The sequence below is a fragment of the Urocampus carinirostris genome, chromosome 3 (assembly GCF_059441175.1).
Source record: "Urocampus carinirostris isolate Australia breed hairy pipefish chromosome 3, RoL_Ucar_1.0, whole genome shotgun sequence".
NCBI lineage: Eukaryota > Metazoa > Chordata > Actinopteri > Syngnathiformes > Syngnathidae > Urocampus > Urocampus carinirostris.
This window is the reverse complement of record NC_142351.1, coordinates 9,042,705-9,060,329: the sequence shown is the minus strand read 5'-3', so window position 1 is coordinate 9,060,329 and position 17,625 is coordinate 9,042,705. Positions and strand designations below refer to the sequence as shown.

Genomic DNA, 17,625 nt, shown 5'->3' with positions numbered 1-17,625 from the left:
CAGAGGGTTCAGTTACTAATACCACTCCGTCATTGTTTGCATGCTATCCTCAATCAAATATAGAAACCTAGAATTTCTAGGGTGCTTTTAGTTAGAGCAGACACTTTTTTTTTATCTGTGTGATTTGGTCAATCGCATAGGTTACAGATACTTATACCTCCTCCTCCTATCGTTGGCAGAGATTCACTTACTTATTCCTCTCCCTTCCTTCATTGTTTGCATGCTATCATTAAACTACAGAAACCTCTCAATGTTTCGGTTCTCTTAGTTCAAATAGACGCCATTTTTTTTACATCTGCGCAATTCATAAAAGGCAGAGAGTTATGTAACTTATTCATCCCCCTTCTGTGATGGTTTGCAAACTATCGTCATTAAAACATGGAAAGTTAAAAAAGGTTGGGTGCTTTTAGCAGATGTAGGCACTGTTTCTTTCATTTGTGTGATTTTTAAGGCAGAAGGTTCCCTTACTTATTCCTCCCCCCTTATGTCATTGTTTATAGCTATCCTCAATTATATATGGAAACCTATAAATCTTTGGGAGGGTTTCATATAAAATGCACGCTGTTTTTTCATCTGTGTGATTTTGAAAAAGATCAGATGACATTTAGTTACTTATGTCACGGTTGCCAGGGCGCCCAATTGGCCCCACCGTGTGGCGCCAGCTTCTGTCATGGTTGCCAGGGCGCCCAATTGGCCCCGCCCATGGACACCAGCTGAAACTCGTTGACGGATTGCTCCCTGTGACTACTTAAACGCTGTCCTGTGAGTCGCCTTTTTTCGGAGCGTCTGAGAACTCTGTTTTGACACATCAAGCCCTGAGAATCTCCGTTTTCCCTGTGTTTTTGCTCTTGTTTTGCCAAGCCTTGTGAATCCCCGTTTTTGTCCTGTGTTTTTGCTCGTTCTGTTTGATTTTGACCACTTCCTCTTTCCGAGCAATCTACTCCCACCACCCCGGATCGAGTGTGCGCTCCTTTCTCTTCTCCCCAATAAACTGTGAGTAACGTTACGCGAGTGGGTTCTGCTTCCTGTCCTGGTCCCGACAACTTATTCCTCCTTTCCATCATTGTTTTCATGATACCCTCATTAAAATATGGAAACCTTTTTTTAATGCACACACTGTTTTTGGGCATCCGTGTGATTTTAGAAAGACAAAGGGATCAGTTACTTATTCCTCACCCTTGCGTCACTGTTTGCAGTGGGTTCGGTTACTTATTCGTCCACCTTTTGATTTTGTTAGCATGCTCATTAAATTATGAAAACCGATGCATGTTTTGGAGCTTTAGTTTGACGTAGATCACATTCAGTTACTTATTACTCCCCCTCTTGTCATTAGTTGCATGCTATCCTCAATAAAATGTGTAAACCTAGATTTTATTTCAGATTTGAGATGTTTAGCTTTTAGTTAGTGCGGACGCTGAGTCATTTTAAAAAGACCGAGGGGTTAAGTTACACCCAGGGTTGGGTAGGGTTACTTTAACTGGATTACTTTCATTGACTTTTGGAATACTCCAATACCAAATATGCTAATAAAAGACAAAAGAAACTAAATATGAATCAAATGATGACTCACAACACGTGGTAAGCTTTCTCTCCTGGCTTTGATCTCTTTGATCTCCGGCAAAACCAGGGTTGGGTAGGGTTACTTTAACTGGATTACTTTCAATGACTTTTGGATTACTCTAATACCAAATATGCTAATAAAAGACAAAAGAAACTAAATATGAATCAAATGATGACTCACAACACGTGGTAAGCTTTCTCTCCTGGCTTTGATCTCTTTGATCTCCGGCAAAACGAACATCAAATGCCACAGAAACAAAATCCAAACAGCTTGCCAACGTCATTTTTGCCGTTCCATGTGTTCCGTTACTCCCCAAGCCTGCACAAAATTGAGTCATTTTATATTTGAATAGTTGAATTTTCCTATTCCCTTTTCCTTTCTTTTTTCCCACTTGTTTTTCATTATTTCTTTCCATTTTGTCCCTTTCATTCATTTCCCTTCAATTTTCTTTTCATTTTCTTATTTTTTCCTATCTTCCCCCTTTCGTTTTTCTTCATTTTTCCCCTAGTTATTTTCTTTGAGTTGCTTTTTGTTTCCTTTTCCTTTCCTTTTCTCTTTTTTTAATTCCCCGTTTTACTTTTTGCTTTCCGTTTGTCTTTTTCAGTCATTTTCCTTCATTTTTCATCATTTTCATGTCCACTTTTCCTTACTTTTGTCCTTTTTCATCTTTTACATTGCTTTTCACACGGAATGTCAAAAGCCACAAAAAGCAGACGTTATTGAATCAGTTTTTCCAAAAACGTCAGGCAAAAACCACTGCTGAGGACCAGTAAACATGCGTCTCTACTTACGAATGTTTCAGGTTACAAAGCAACTCCCAGAACCAATTCATAAGTAGAGGTGCTACTGTATTAAGAATTGGGAGGAGATTTGAAATCCAAGCGAGAAAATCGAAAAATAAAACGGTAAACAGGTTGTAAAGCATGGAGATCGCTGTCTTGTGGCGCGCGCCCACCAAGGGCTTCATTAGCATATGTAGCCGCCTGTGGCGCTATGCTAATCGGGGGGACACGCCCCTTGTTTTTGCCATTTAAAAAATGCATTACTCAGGAATAAATACTCTTGTTTTGTAAGACTCTATGCAGGATTACTTTAACTGGATTCCTTTCAATGACTTTTGGATGACTCCAATACCAAATATGCGAATAAAAGACAAAAGAAACTAAATATGAATCAAATGATGACTCACAACAGGTGGTAAGCTTTCTCTCCTGGCTTTGATCTCTTTGATCTCCGGTAAAACGAACATCAAATGCGACAGAAACAAAATGAAAATCAATCCAACATCATTTTTGCCGTTATTCCTCCCCCCTTCTGTGATTGTTTACATGCTATCATTATTTAAAAAATGGAAACTTATTCAATTTCGAAGCTTTTAGTTGAAGCAAAAGTCTGTTATTGCGTGTGTTTGGTTTTGATAATGTCAAAGGGTTCCGTTATTTATTCCTCCCCCTTTCTGTCATTGTTTGCATGGTATCATGATTAAAAAATGGAAACCTATACAATTTCGGTGCTTTGAGTTGAAGCAAAAGTCTGTTTTTGCATGCGAGTGGTTTTAACAATGTCAAAGGGTTCAGTTATTTATTCCTCCCCCTTCTGTCATTGTTTGCATGGTATCATGATTAAAAAATGGAAACCTATACAATTTCGGTGCTTTGAGTTGAAGCGAAACTCTGTTTTTGCATGCGAATGGTTTTAACAATGTCAAAGGGTTCAGTTATTTATTCCTCCCCCTTCTACCATTGTTTGCATTGTATCATGATTAAAAAATGGAAACCTATACAATTTCGGTGCTTTGAGTTGAAGCAAAAGTCTGTTTTTGCATGCGAATGGTTTTAACAATGTCAAAGGGTTCAGTTACTTATTCCTCCCCCCCTTCTGTCAGCGTTTGCATGGTAAATCTTTTAAGAAAATGGAAACCTATATGATTTTGGTGCTTTTAGTTGAAGCAAAAGTCTGTTTTTGCATGCAAGTGGTTTTAACAATGTCAAAGGGTTCCGTTACTTATTCCTCCCCCCTTCTGTCATTGTTTAGATGTTATCATTATTTAAAAAATGGAAACTTATTCAACTTATTCAATTTTGGTAAGCTTGGTAAGCTTTCTCTCCTGGCTTTGATCTCTTTGATCTCCGGCAAAACGAACATCAAATGCGACAGAAACAAAATGAAAATAAATCCAACATCATTTTTGCCGTTCCATGGATTCCGTTACTCCCCAAGCCGGCAGAAAATTGAGTCATTTGATTCATATTTAGTTTCTTTTGTCTTTTATTAGCATATTTGGTATTGGAGTCATCCAAAAGTCATTGAAGGTAAAGTAACCCTACCCAACCCTGGTTACTTATTCCTCCCCCTGCTGTCATAGTTTCCATGCTTGATGATTTCTAACAAGGACCAGATCACGCAGACGGAAATTTTCTGCAGAACAGTGAGAAATTCCAACAGGTCGACATACTTTTTCCATACCATTGCGCAACGTGTGAAAAAAACAAACAAAAAAAATATTTAGATGTCAAAAAAATGCAACACAGCATCTGTGTGCAGTCAGGCTTTCATTCCGCGGCCGCTACGTTGGCAGCCCCTTCGATCCCAGCAAAAACGGTCCGCTTTTCCATTTTTTTAAGAGCGAATTTGAAGCGAAAAAAATCGAGATGTAAGCCAATTACACGAGACGGATGAAAGTTAAAGGATTTCTCCGGGTTAGTCGGACGTACTAGGTCACGTGGTCCAATGCTTTGGTCAAAACAGTCCTCGGGTCGATACCATCGGCGATACATCGATCTGGAATCAGGAGCGTACCGACAGCTATCGTGATTCCGGTTAATCCAGGACCTGAATGGGAAGACCGTTGGCGGCCGAGGCCGGATTGAGCGAGGAAGGATCGTTTCCTTCGGCCGGTCGACTCAACTGGCTGGCCAGGGACTCGTCCAAGTTGACTTCGGTGGTCAGGCCGCTGCTGCCGTTGAAGTTCAGGTTGTCCTCGCTGCACAGTTTGCTCTCCTCGCCCAACGACGGCTGACTGGCGGTGCGCTTCTCTTCCAGGTCGCTATGGAGGGAGAGGAATGAATAAGGGACAGAAGTGCCGTATTTTTCGCACTATAAGGCGCACCGGATAATAAGGCTCTACATCGACAAAACAGTCAGATAGTTTAGTCAAACTTATTACCCCCTCAACATTCCCAAAGCTTGCAAACAAGCAAATACGTGTCTCAGACATATACGGAAACAGTGTCTGTACGATGTCACTCAAATGCATCGTTCCAAATATCATTCGTAAGGTTAAAGTCTTGTGATTCAAGAAATGCCAACCATTCCTTAGTTTCTAATTTCTTTTTCGCTCGCAACTTTACCGTGCGTATGACAATAAACACTTGGAATTGAGTTTAATTTCAAAATAGACTCATCACAGAAACATCGAGATGAGTCTGAAACAAGATACTGGGAAAATATATAGCCGGAGTAGCTCACCAAAGTTCTCTTGCAACCATCACGTTCAATAATGATACGTAACCATGGTCTTCTTACAACCGTGAGTGGAGTAAATCCAGGAGAGTCAAATATTTACAAATACAGAATAGTAAAAAATGTTTTCTCTATGCCGTAGTGCAACCCAACGTGTGATTAACATTCATCTTTTTCGGCCAATTGCAGGCTTTGTTTCGCCCCTTTAGCCTATGCCAGCCTGTAAATGATAAAAAGGATCCGCCCCCTTTACCTCCGAATAACTTTAGCCAATAGTGAATGATTCGAATGATGATTGACACATTGGTTAGGAACTGAAACGCCGGGAGAAAATCTAGTCAGCGGCTGCTTGCCTTAGTTGCAAGACTTTGCGACTTAATATTGATCCATATATAAGGCGCACTGTATTATAAGGCGCATGGTCAGCTTTTGAAAAAAATAAAGGCGTTTAGGTGCGCCTTATAGTGCGGTAAATACGGTCCATTCTTTTGTCAAAAATCAAACAACGTGCAAGCTGAAAACGGCAAAGCATAAAAGACCAGGAAGTATTTGGGATTCGAAGCGAAAGCGTACCTTTCAAGAGATCTGCAAAGAAGGAGCAGCCCAGAGCGAAAAAATAAGAATAATGGCAACAAAAAAGTGTTAAGGAAGCCAGTCAGTGCAAAGAGCCAATGAAAAAACCAGGACGAGGACCGACCAACCTGTACTCTCCGAATGTGTCGTCTTTCATCGGCCGAGCCTCCGAGTCCATCGGACCTTCTTCTTTGTCTTTCACTGGGACGAGAAGAAATCAACTTCAATACACTGAAACGACCCAACCTTGATCCAGAAAGCTTATGTAATTATAGACCTGTGTCAAACCTACCGTTTCTTTCTAAAGTACTAGAAAAAGCTGAATGATTTTATACCCGATAACAATCTTTTTGAATCAATGCAATCAGGATTCAGGGCTAACCACTCTACTGAGACAGCCCTGATTAAGGTAACCAATGATCTTCTACTGGCAATGGACTCTGGCGCTTCATCACTCTTGCTGCCGCTGGACCTTAGTGCTGCCTTTGACACGGTGGACCATAATATCTTACTAGAACGGTTGGAAAAATGGATTGGTCTCTCAGGAACCGTCCTCTTATGGTTGAGATCCTACCTCTCAGATTGGATGCACTGTGTTAAATAAAGGTGAAATGACATGGTGTGGTGTTCCGCAGGGTTTAGTACTTGGCCCCCTTCTTTTCAGCATTTACATGCTTCCATTAGGTGGTATTATTCACAGATGAGCTGGACGAAGGGGATGGGTGTAGGGAGGTTGGGGCTTTCGGGCTTCTGTCTCCATGACCCAACCCCAGATAAGTGAAACATCATGGATGGATAAAGCCTTACCTGAGTACTTTCCCCCTTTGTTTCTCCGGACAAAGCAGAGGATGAGCAGTATGAGCAGGAGAAGCACGATAGCGCTAACCAGGCCAATAAACCAGCCCTGGGTGGCGATGCTGGGCTGCATCTCTGTCACTCCTAAGTGGATGGAAGAAGAAAGATTTTTCTTATAAAAAGGACAGAAACACGTCACAAGAAGTATCAAAGAGTCAACATGAAAACGTGACACGTCATAACTTCAAACCTAGAGAACTGAAAGGGCTTCAAACAAGGACAACACTTGAAAGTACTTAATCCTGGAAATCCAGGGGACTGCAAGTAATGTTCCCTGTCATTTTCCTTACGGGTCTGGGCGTTCACACAAAGTCGGTGAGCAACGCTTGAAACAACAGTGAGCAACGGCAATCCCGAGTATGGCAACTAAATCATTATCAAACATATCCAAAACTTGACATCACGTTACATTTTGCTGAGTTTCCGGCAATGCAAAATGATTTTTCTCTTTTGAATGAATTGACTCATGCAAAGGTTGTACGGCCTACAAACGTCTTTCACAAGATATCCATTTCTTTTTATTTCCTGATATATTTTGTTGCATAATATTAACATTTTTGGGGGTTTATTGAGTCGGTTGTAAAATACAGAACTGTACTTAATCACATTTTTGAGTGGAAGTACAATGTTGGCAACAAGATTCACTTGATATCATTGGAAATTATTGGAATGCAATACAAACTTTTTCTTCTTTTTCCTGTGTTTTTTTCTACTTTTTTTGTTACTTTTTTCTTTTTGTTCTCTATTTACTTTTTTTCCTACATTTCTTTCTTTTTTTTCTGACTTTTTTTCTAAATTTTTCCTTCTTTTTTTTCTCTTCCTTTTGTATCTTTTTTTCTCTGCTTTTCACTACTTTTTCATTTTGGTAAGAGCCGTTTAGGACCCGAAAGAGCCGGTTCCTTTTCGTGAGCCGAGCCGAAGAAGCCGGCTCTCGACAAAATCTACTTTTTAAAATTCCTTTAATTCCTTTAAAAAAATCTCATTGTGTTTGTTTTTTCCGAGCTGTTACTTTTTTCTTTTTGTTCTCTATTTACTTTTTCCTAAATTTCTTTCTTTTCTTTTTTTCTGGCTTTTTTCTAAATTTTTCCTTCTTTTTTCTCTCTTCCTTTTGTATCTTTTTTTCTCTGCTTTTCACTACTTTTTCATTTTGGTATTTTTTTCTTTTTTGTTTTTATTCCCGCCTTCCTTTAAATCATTTTGTGCATAATTTTACATAATATTTGGTCATGTTGGGATGAAAGAAGCAAAAACAACCTGAAGAGCCGTTTAGGACCCGAAAGAGCTGGTTTCTTTTAGTGAGCTGAGCCGAAGAAGCCGGTTCTCGACAAACTCTACTAACTTTACTCAACTTCGTTCTCCTTCGACTCGACTTCAAAATAGCGCATGTAGGACACAACGTAAGGGGAACCCGTGTATTTTGACCTTCATGCACTGTAACTTTGACTTAATCCGCTTCTTAATTAGTCATTTTGAGCCCTCGTTTTTGTGCGCTGGCTCGATTTTCTTGTGCGCTGAGAATGTGCGAGCAGCTTAGAGAGAACACTGACTGCAACTCATCATTTGTGAGATGAAAAAAAATCCAGTGCAATACGCTACCTGTTCCTTCGGTTTCAATCTCCGTCTGAAAGAAGGTAACGTTGCTGTGGATGAAGTGCAGATGATAATGAGAACCGGGTCTCAGGCCTTGGAGTTGGTAGAAGGACTGAGAGGAGTCCACCCTCTCTGTCTTTTTCCATTTAGTAGCATCTAGATAGACATAAATCATCTCCAGATAAAGTTCTACATCGTTGTTTTGTGAAATTCGCTGGAGTTGAAGATCCTTTACCATTCTTCTTGAAATACTGGATGAGGAATCTAACGTTCCGATGCCTCTTCTTGGCCACCCAGCTCACGTTGGCAAAGTTATCTCCAGGAGACACGCTTATGTTGGCAGGAGGCACTGAGCAGAGTTCAAGCAATTCATTTGTGAGAAAACAACAATGTTCCCTGTAATTTTCCACAGGTCTGAGCGTTCACACAAAGCCGGTGAGCAACGCTTGAAACAACAGTGAGCAACCATAATCCCAAGTGTGGCAACTAAATCATTATCATTATCATTTGCTGAGTTTCCGGCAATGCAAAATGATTTTTCTCTTTTGAATGAATTGACTCATCTATGATTGCAAAGGTTGTACGGCCAACAATTCATTCACAAGATATCCATTTCTTTTTATTTCCTGATATATTTTGTCGCATAATATTAATATTTTGGGAGCTTATTTAGTCGGTTGTAAGATACAGAACTGTACTTAATCCCATTTTTTAGTGGAAGTACAATGTTGGCAACAAGATTCACTTGATATATTTGGAAATTATTTGAATGCAACATAAACTTTTTCTTCTTTTTTCTGTGTTTTTTTTCTCCTTTTTTTTTAAAATTCCTTTAAAAAAAAAATCTCATTGTGTTGACGATTATTTTTTCCGAGCTGTTACTTTTTGCTTTTTGTTCTTTATTTACTTTTTTCCTTTGTTTCTTTCTTTCTTTTTTTCTAAATTTTTCCTGCTCTTTTTTTTTTCTTCCTTTTGTTTCTTTTTTTCTCAGCTTTTTACTACTTTTTCATTTTGGTATTTTTTTCTTTTTTGTTCTATTCCCCCCTCCCTTTATGTCATTTTGTGCATCATTTTACATAATATTTGGTCATGTTGGGATGAAAGAAGCAAAAACAACCTGAAGAGCCGTTTAGGACCCAAAAGAGCCGGTTCCTTTTAGTGAGCCGAGCCGAAGAAGCCGGTTCTCGACAAATTCTACTAACTTTACTCAACTTCGTTCTACTTCGACTCGACTTCAAAATACCGCAACACAACGTCAGGTGAACCCGTGTATTTTTACCTTCATGCACTGTAACTTTGACTTAAGTCGCTTCTTAATTAGCAATTTTGAGCCCTGACTTTTGTGCGCTGGCTAAATTTTCATGTGCGTTGAGCAGTTTAGAGGGAACACTTGTGCCTATTGTTAAGTAGAAGACGCTGTTACCTCCTTCCAGGGTGGTGGCACCTTCCTTAACGATGGGTTCTCCATCTCCGGCAGCGGTGCGTCCTCGTAAATAGAAGCGGTAGTGGCTATGGCGATCCAGGCCCTTCAGGGTAAAGTGGCTGACTGTGGGATCGTCAATTTTCTCCACCTGCATTGGGCTGTCCTCACTCTCCACAACTGAGAAGAAAAAACAACTTGACTGGGGAGGAACATGCAAGCTCTTACTGTTCAGGGTCAAACATCAGATCAATTCACATTTGTCTAGCCCTTAATCGCAGAGGGTCTCAAAAGGCTGCACGGGGCCCATGATTATGGCAGTTCCAACATCCGCAAACCTTCTTGACGGTGAAGGATTTTATACATTTGACTATAAGGGATTTTATACGATTGAATACAAGTTACCGTATTTTCCGCACTATAAGGCGCACCGTGTTATAAGGCGCACCTTCAGTGAATGATATATTTTAAAACTTTTTCCATACATATGGCGCACCGCATTATAAGGCGCTACAGTAGAGGCTGTAGTTACGTTATGCAAGCATTAGATGGTGCCGCGCTAAAGGGAATGTCAACAAAACAGTCCGATAGGTCAGTCAAACTTTATTAATAGATAACAAACAAGCTTTCCACAACTCCATTCACTCCCAAATGAATAAACAGCTGTTTTATTATTTTCTCTGAGGTAAAGCATTTTCGTGACACATTTTTAACATCTTTGAACAACAGCAAGGCATAACATTTTACTTTTCCTCCATTTAGTCAACACGCAAAAAAACGGTCTGATACTGTTATGGTAAATTAAACGTTAGTGCAATCGCAATATAGTGACACTCGTAATGTGCAAAAACAATAACGAGTGCAAAACAATAACAATAAAGCAATAACATAATAACTGTAAAATGTAAAACGTAAAGACACAAAAGAAAAACATAAAGCTCACTCTATCAGCTCATCATCTACGAATGCCTCGAATTCTTCTTCTGCAGTGTTCGAATTGACCATCTCAGTGAATGGGCCATCCAACACGTCCGGCTCCGTCTCATCAAGGTCGTCATTAATCGAGTCGGTGTCGCTGTTGTTGTCTGGCAGTTCGGGGATAATTCAACAACCCACTGTTCGAGTGTGTCCTCTAACTGTGGCCATCTCGCTTTATTGCCACAGAAACTTTTAGTTTTCTTTACTTGGCGCAGCTCATCCTTATGCTTCCTCCACTTCCGCACCATCGCTTCATTAATGTTAAACTCTCTTGCGTGTTCTACTGCGTGACTGATCGCCTTGAGTTCAAACTCTGCGTTGTAAGCGTGTCTCTTAATAGGAGCCATTTCAGGGTCTTTATACAAACGCACAAATAAAAGAGAATCGTTGTTTAATATTTCCCAGTATGCACAGCGCGCTTCTTCTTCTACGCAAAAAATGGAGTCGGTGGCTGCTTACCGTAAGTTACGATACCTGTCGCGGCTCAATATTGATCCATATATAAGGCAAACCGGATTATAAGGCGTATAGTCAGCTTTTTTAAAAAAAACAGATTTTAGGAGCGCCTTATAGTGCGGAAAATACAGTACATTTATTGAGTGCAATGAAGATAATCACTGAGTGGGCTTCAGGTCACGCTGTTCCAAATGCGGAATGTTTTGGCTGGGGAATTTTGATAACAGGACTCTGACGTGGGACGGTAGGCGATGTTTTGAGAGCAAGGCCCTAATGACGTAGAAACGCTCTGTGTTGTTTTTGAGTTTTTCAGACATCCGGACGCTCTTCTCCAAGATGGAGGAGCCCATGTGGGGTATTTCCTGGCACACCCATGGGAGGAGCCGGCACACCAGCTTGAGGAAAAAAACGTGGGCAGAGAGAAGGAGGCAGAAGATCGAGAGAGGAGGCTTGACAGAGACTCGAGCGACACTAATTCGGCTAATTCGGCCATATTCGATGGACTTCACATTAAATTGTTCAAGAAATTAAATCTGCCCCCGTGTGGAAATGCCAGTCTCTTGTCCATCTTTTCCATCAAGAAACGAGCGCACATTGTTAGGTCAATGTAGGTTGTGTTTGGTTAATGGAGTCAGATAACTAATTTGAACAATTTGGTAAACGGTACATTTTAATATTTAATTCCTAACAACGGGGAAAAAACAGCATGAGAAAAGATAAGAAATCTTGAGGAAGGACTGCCCATAAGTTCATCCCCCTTCCAGGACAACCAGGCTGCAAAAGTGAGCTGGAGTCCATCTCAGGTGTCTCTAAAAAAATAAGCATTCATTTTCCAGATTCTTATCCTCACAAGGTTTGTGAGAATGCAGGAGCCCATCTCGTGTGACTTTAAGCAGTTGGCAGGGGACACCCTGGACTGGTTGCCAGGACACACAGAGACAACCAATCACTCACACAGTCAATCCTAAGGACAATTTTGACTCATCAATCAACCCGCCATGTATGTTTTCGTAGGAAATCTGAGTTCCTGGAGAAAACCCATTCAGGTACGAGGAGAACATGCTAACTCCACACAAGAAGGTAGTTGGAAGTGAACCCAGGACTTCTGAACTCTGGGGCAGACAGTCCGCCACCCTACTGCCAAGCCAATCACGTTATTCATATGAATGCTACTTACTTCGTTGGTACTGCAAGTGGTAGCCAATAAGAATCCCGTTGGGCTGACTTGGCGGTGTCCATCGCAGGGTAATTTCAGTCTCAGATGGACTCTCTAACATCAGGGATGTCGGTGGATGAGGAACTAGTCCAAGAACAGAGAAGATCCAATGTGATTTTTTTTCAACAATGTTTCAATTGTGTTCAATGATTCACCCTGGTTCCATCAATATCCCTAAGCAGGTCGATCTAGCTCCTTTCCTTCTTACCTCCCTCGTCAGTCATGAAGGACACCTCCTCCGAGGGCGGGCCTTCTCCTTTGCTGTTGAAGACGCTGACGGTCAAACCGTAGTGGGAGTAGGGTCTCAGATCGCTAATCAGCTTCCTCTCTTCGTTGGACCCAGTCTCTACAACAACGGTGGTCGGCTGTTCCCTAGCCCTTCGAGCTCTGTGGTGACCTCGAGAGCCCAACCTGGTCAAGTGAATCTAGAGCCAGAAAACATTTTTTAAGATATCCATCAATCATCTTCGGCGGATCTAAGACATCAGTGGGATGCCTAACTCTATTCTGACACATCCTGGGGCCAATGAGTGTGATCCAGGGCCTGCTTTTTATCCCAGTAACATTTCTAGGGCTCTACTTGTCCATTAAATCTGGATCAGACCACAGTCTTGCAGTGATCAAATCGCTACATTCCACATGATCCTGTTGTGATTTGTGAGTGGATCCGCTGTCCTCAAAAAAGATTGTATTTAATAACAAAACCTTGGAACAGTAACAGAAGCAACAAACCCTGAAACTAATGGGCATAAACACCTAACAAAATGCTCGAAACAGACACAAGAGACAAATACGAAAACCAAAGAAATGACGTGACAACAGAATGCCTTGACCTTCAAAGGACCCAGCAGGTAACATCCAGACCCTGGTCCAATGGCAAGGCAAAGGTCCCTTGGCTGCACACATTTGCTGCTTCCGCCGTCCTCGTCCCTGTTATGGTGACGAGACGAAGGCCACTCCATCGTCCGTGTTTGCTGATCCGGTGGTGAGGCAGAGTCCCTCGGCCGCCCCCTGTTCCAGTGGCAAAAGACTGTCTGGTACAGCCTCTGTCATCCCATCCGCCCTCATGCTTGGAACTGTTATCTTAGATTGTCTGGAACCCAGCTCTTGGGGATCGCATGGAGGGATAATTGGCATGCCATCTCCGCCTGGAGGGAACCAACGGCGTGGAAGCACAGCACACCTCCAACCAATGACTGGCCAGGTCTTTGTCAGGTTTGTTTTTGGTTTCTGGTCTAGACATTTTGTTGGGTGTTTTGTGACCACTTGGTTGTCACTTTGTCCTTGGGTTTTGTTATTAAACACTATCTTTATTTGAGCCTGTCCTGTCCCTTTTCCTGCTTCCCTGCATATGGGTGCACCCCCAAATTGTAAAGAATGACCCTGTTATTAAAGGACTCAGTGGGAAGCCTCCGGTCTCCTTCGAACCCAAAGCACATGGCCACCTTTTTCCAACAACAGACCCTACTTCTGATTTGACCAATTGCGATAAACCCAGTCATTGCAAACCTACAAAGAAGAGTTTACTACCTTATAACCGAGCAGATGTCCTCTGACAGTTTCTCGGTCTATGGCGGCCCAGGTTACTCGAATGGCAGTGCTGTTCAGGATAGCAATTCCCACATTCATCGGGGCTTCATTCGGAACTGAGACAAAAAATCGAGGTATGTGTCTACAGCACATCCAAACACCAAAGTTTAAACAAAATCGATCTTACAATTCTCGCCCGAGTAGCCGATGACGGGATCCGGCTCAGGCCCTTCCCCCTTTCCATTGACAGCCTGCACTTTGATCTCGAATGCGGAGAAGTTGCCAATGTTGGGGACAACTAGCGGGGGCGCTGTTGTCTCGTTTGGGTGCCATTCAGGTCCACTGCCCACTACCCTCCGCCACAGGACACGATACTTGAAATCGGGCCCGTTGAAGTCACGTTTGTCCATTTCCTGCCGGAAAAGAAAAAGCGGTGAGGCGGGAATCAATCGGAAAAACTTAAAGCTGATTCATACCTCCCAGGTGATGACGAGCGTATCCGGGTCAGTCGATTCACTTCTGACGTCTTCGGGGTTGGTGTCCGGTGCTATGATCACAACGTTTTGGGTTATACCGGTACGCTATGTACGTAGAGCGCTAAACGCTACGAAAATCGCTAACCTTCGGGGGCCGTGTTGTGGATTTCAGACAGTTCGCTCGGAGCGCTCTTGCCCACCTCGTTGACGGCGGTGACGCGGAATCGGTACGACATGTAAGGCCACAAAGAGAGAACAGCTCGCTCCTTTTGGCCCAATACTCTGCTCAGAACTTCCCAACCTCTCTCGTTTGAAACCTGATCTTCAAACTCAATCACATACTCTGGACAGGAAACACAATATGCACAAAGATGTAGTCTTGACATACTGTGGTGTGTAAAAGTATGTGAAGCTTTTGGAATTCCTCACGTTTCTGTATCAAATCACCATCAAGTGTCATCCGATCTTTGTCAAAATCAATGAGGAAAGCATTTGAAACAATATCAGAAGTGGTAGGAATAAGAAACTAAACCTTCTGCCATTGTCAGAATCAACCAGATTGAAAAAAAAACGTGTCTACTTGAAGTAAAAGCACCCAAATATTGATACGTTTCCATATTTTAATGAACATAGCATGTAGACTATTACGGAAGGGAGAGGAATAAGTAACTGATTCCCTATCCATTGTCAATATCACACATATAAAAAATAAGTGTCTTGTTGAACTAAAAGTATCCAAACAATCGAAGGAGTAAGTAAATCAATCTACTGAAAACAATGAAAGACGAGGGAGGAATAAGTAACTGATCCCTTATCCATTGTCAAAATCAGACATACAAAAAATAAGTGTCTTGTTGAATTAAAATCACCCAAACAATCGGTTTTCATATAATTGCATGAGGATAGAATGCAAACGATGAAATGAAAAGGAGGAGTAATTAAATCACTCCACTGAAAACAATAACAGACGAGGGAGGAATAACTAACTTATCCCTTATCCATTGTCAATATCACACATATAAAAAATAAGTGTCTTGTTGAACTAAAAGCATCCAAACAATCGGTTATCATATAGTTGCATGAGGATAGAATGCAAACGATGAAATGAAAAGAAGGAAAAGGTAAATCAATCCACTGCAGACAATGACAAAAAGGGGAGGAATAAGTAACTGATCCCTTATCCATTGTCAATCTCACACATACAAAAAAATAAGTGTCTTATTGACCTAAAAGCATCCAAACAATCGGCTTTCATTTAATTGCATGAGGATAGAATGCAAACGATGAAATGAAAAGAAGGAAAAGGTAAATCAATCCACTGCAGACAATGATAGAAGGGGGAGGAATAAGTGACTGATCCCTTATCCATTGTCAATATCACACATACAAAAAATAGTCTGTTGAACTAAAAGCATCCAAACAATTGAAAGAGTAAGTAAATCAATCGACTGGAAACAATGACAGGATGGGGAGGAATAAGTAACCAAACCCCATGCCTTTTGAAAATCAAAATGTTGGAAAGACATTTATGCTTGGATTAAAAGACCCAATTTCCATATTTTATTGAGGATTGAATTCAAACAATGACGGAGGGGGAAGGAATAAGTAAATGAGAAACATTTCAAAAGGTCTGGTTGTTCATCAACACACAGTGTATACATTTTTGGGTGTATTCATTTCCAGCAGACATTGTTTTTCATTTGGGTGATTTTGACGAATGACAGAAGGTTACTTATTCCTCCCCCGTTTGTCGTTGTTCTTAGGCCATCCTCATTAAAATATGGAAAGCTATAAATATTTGGGTGCTTTTAGTTGAAGCAAATGCTACTTTTTTTCATCAATGTTTTGGTTTTATCAAGATTAGATCACATCCAGTTACTTATTCCTCCCCCTTCTGCAATTGTTTACATGCTATCCTTAATATGGAAACTTATAAACAATCTATCTCCTATTGTTTTTATGAAAATCGGTTTGGTTTGCTCTGTGTTTCTCCTTACGCAGAGGGTCCTGTTACTTATTCCTCCCCTTTCTGTCATCGTTTGCATGCTATCCTCAATAAAATCTGGAGGGATGAAAATGTTTTGTGCGCTTTCAGTTCAAGCAGTCGTTGTTTTTTGTCTGTGTGATTTTGAAAAAGGACAAAATCATATTTACTTACTTATACCTCCCCTTTGTGTCTTTGTTCACATGCTCTCTCTATGAATAAATGAAGATGTGGGTGAAGTTTATCCTTTTACCGATAATCGGGCTGTTGTGTTCATCTCCGGGAGTCCAACTGAGAGTGACGCCGCGACCTTTAGCTTGCGTTAGCTGCAGATTAGCGGGAGGGTCGGGACGATCTGGGGATAATGGTTATCGTTAGCGACATTTTTGGTTTCCCAATTCCAAACTGCTCACCGTGTAGCGTTAGCGAGCCGGTTGCCTGGGCCATGTCCAGATTTGTGATCACTTGACACGTGTAGTTTCCTTCATCTTCGGGGTCGGTATCGGAAATGATCAAGTCCGGGCCCTCAAATGTGTATCTAAACAAGATTAGGAATGGTATTACTTACATGCTAATTGATACTCTAGCTATCACAAGCTAGCCCAGGGGGAGATATATATATAGATAGATGTCTAGATAGATAGATGTCTAGATGTCTAGATGTCTAGATGTCTAGATAAATAGATAGATAGATAGATAGATAGATAGATAGATAGATAGATAGATAGATAGATAGATAGATAGATAGATAGATAGATAGATAGATAGATAGATAGATAGATAGATAGATAGATAGATAGATAGATAGATAGATAGATAGATAGATAGATAGAAAGATAGCATGGATGGATACCATAGATAAATACCATAGATAGATAGATACCGTGGATGGATACCATGGATGGATACCATAGATAGATAGATACCATGGATGGATACCATAGATAGATAGATAGATAGATAGATACCATGGATGGATACCATAGATAAATACCATAGATAGATAGATACCATGGATAGATACCATGGATGGATACCATAGATAGATAGATACCATGGATGGATACCATAGATAGATATATAGATAGATAGATAGATAGATACCATGGATGGATACCATAGATAGATAGATAGATAGATACCATGGATGGATACCATAGATAGATAGATACCATGGATGGATACCATGGATGGATACCATAGATAGATAGATACCATGGATGGATACCATGGATGGATACCATAGATAGATAGATACCATGGATGGATACCATAGATAGATAGATAGATAGATAGATAGATAGATAGATAGATAGATAGATAGATAGATAGATAGATAGATAGATAGATAGATAGATAGATAGATAGATAGATAGATACCATGGATGGATACCATAGATAAATACCATAGATAGATAGATACCATGGATGGATACCATGGATGGGTACCATAGATAGATAGATACCATGGATGGATACCATAGATAGATAGATACCATGGATGGATACCATGGATGGATACCA

The 17,625-nt window shown here is 40.8% G+C and overlaps 1 protein-coding gene across 1 annotated transcript in view; it reads right to left on the bottom strand.

Moving 5' to 3' along the window:
* Positions 1-3,900: 3,900 nt before the first annotated feature.
* The window catches only part of l1cama (L1 cell adhesion molecule, paralog a), a 146,282-nt gene continuing 132,557 nt past the window's right edge, over positions 3,901-17,625 (bottom strand). The window contains exons 16-30 of the mRNA XM_088329754.1: positions 16,515-16,639; positions 16,355-16,456; positions 14,263-14,460; positions 14,118-14,188; positions 13,829-14,054; positions 13,642-13,757; positions 12,320-12,536; positions 12,073-12,195; positions 9,465-9,641; positions 8,277-8,390; positions 8,048-8,197; positions 6,404-6,535; positions 5,725-5,797; positions 5,597-5,608; positions 3,901-4,607 (exon numbers count right to left, since the gene is read on the bottom strand). Coding sequence (XP_088185880.1) covers positions 4,382-4,607; positions 5,597-5,608; positions 5,725-5,797; positions 6,404-6,535; positions 8,048-8,197; positions 8,277-8,390; positions 9,465-9,641; positions 12,073-12,195; positions 12,320-12,536; positions 13,642-13,757; positions 13,829-14,054; positions 14,118-14,188; positions 14,263-14,460; positions 16,355-16,456; positions 16,515-16,639 — 2,062 coding nt within the window. The 3' untranslated portion in view covers positions 3,901-4,381. The remainder of the gene's footprint in view (positions 4,608-5,596; positions 5,609-5,724; positions 5,798-6,403; positions 6,536-8,047; positions 8,198-8,276; positions 8,391-9,464; positions 9,642-12,072; positions 12,196-12,319; positions 12,537-13,641; positions 13,758-13,828; positions 14,055-14,117; positions 14,189-14,262; positions 14,461-16,354; positions 16,457-16,514; positions 16,640-17,625) is intronic.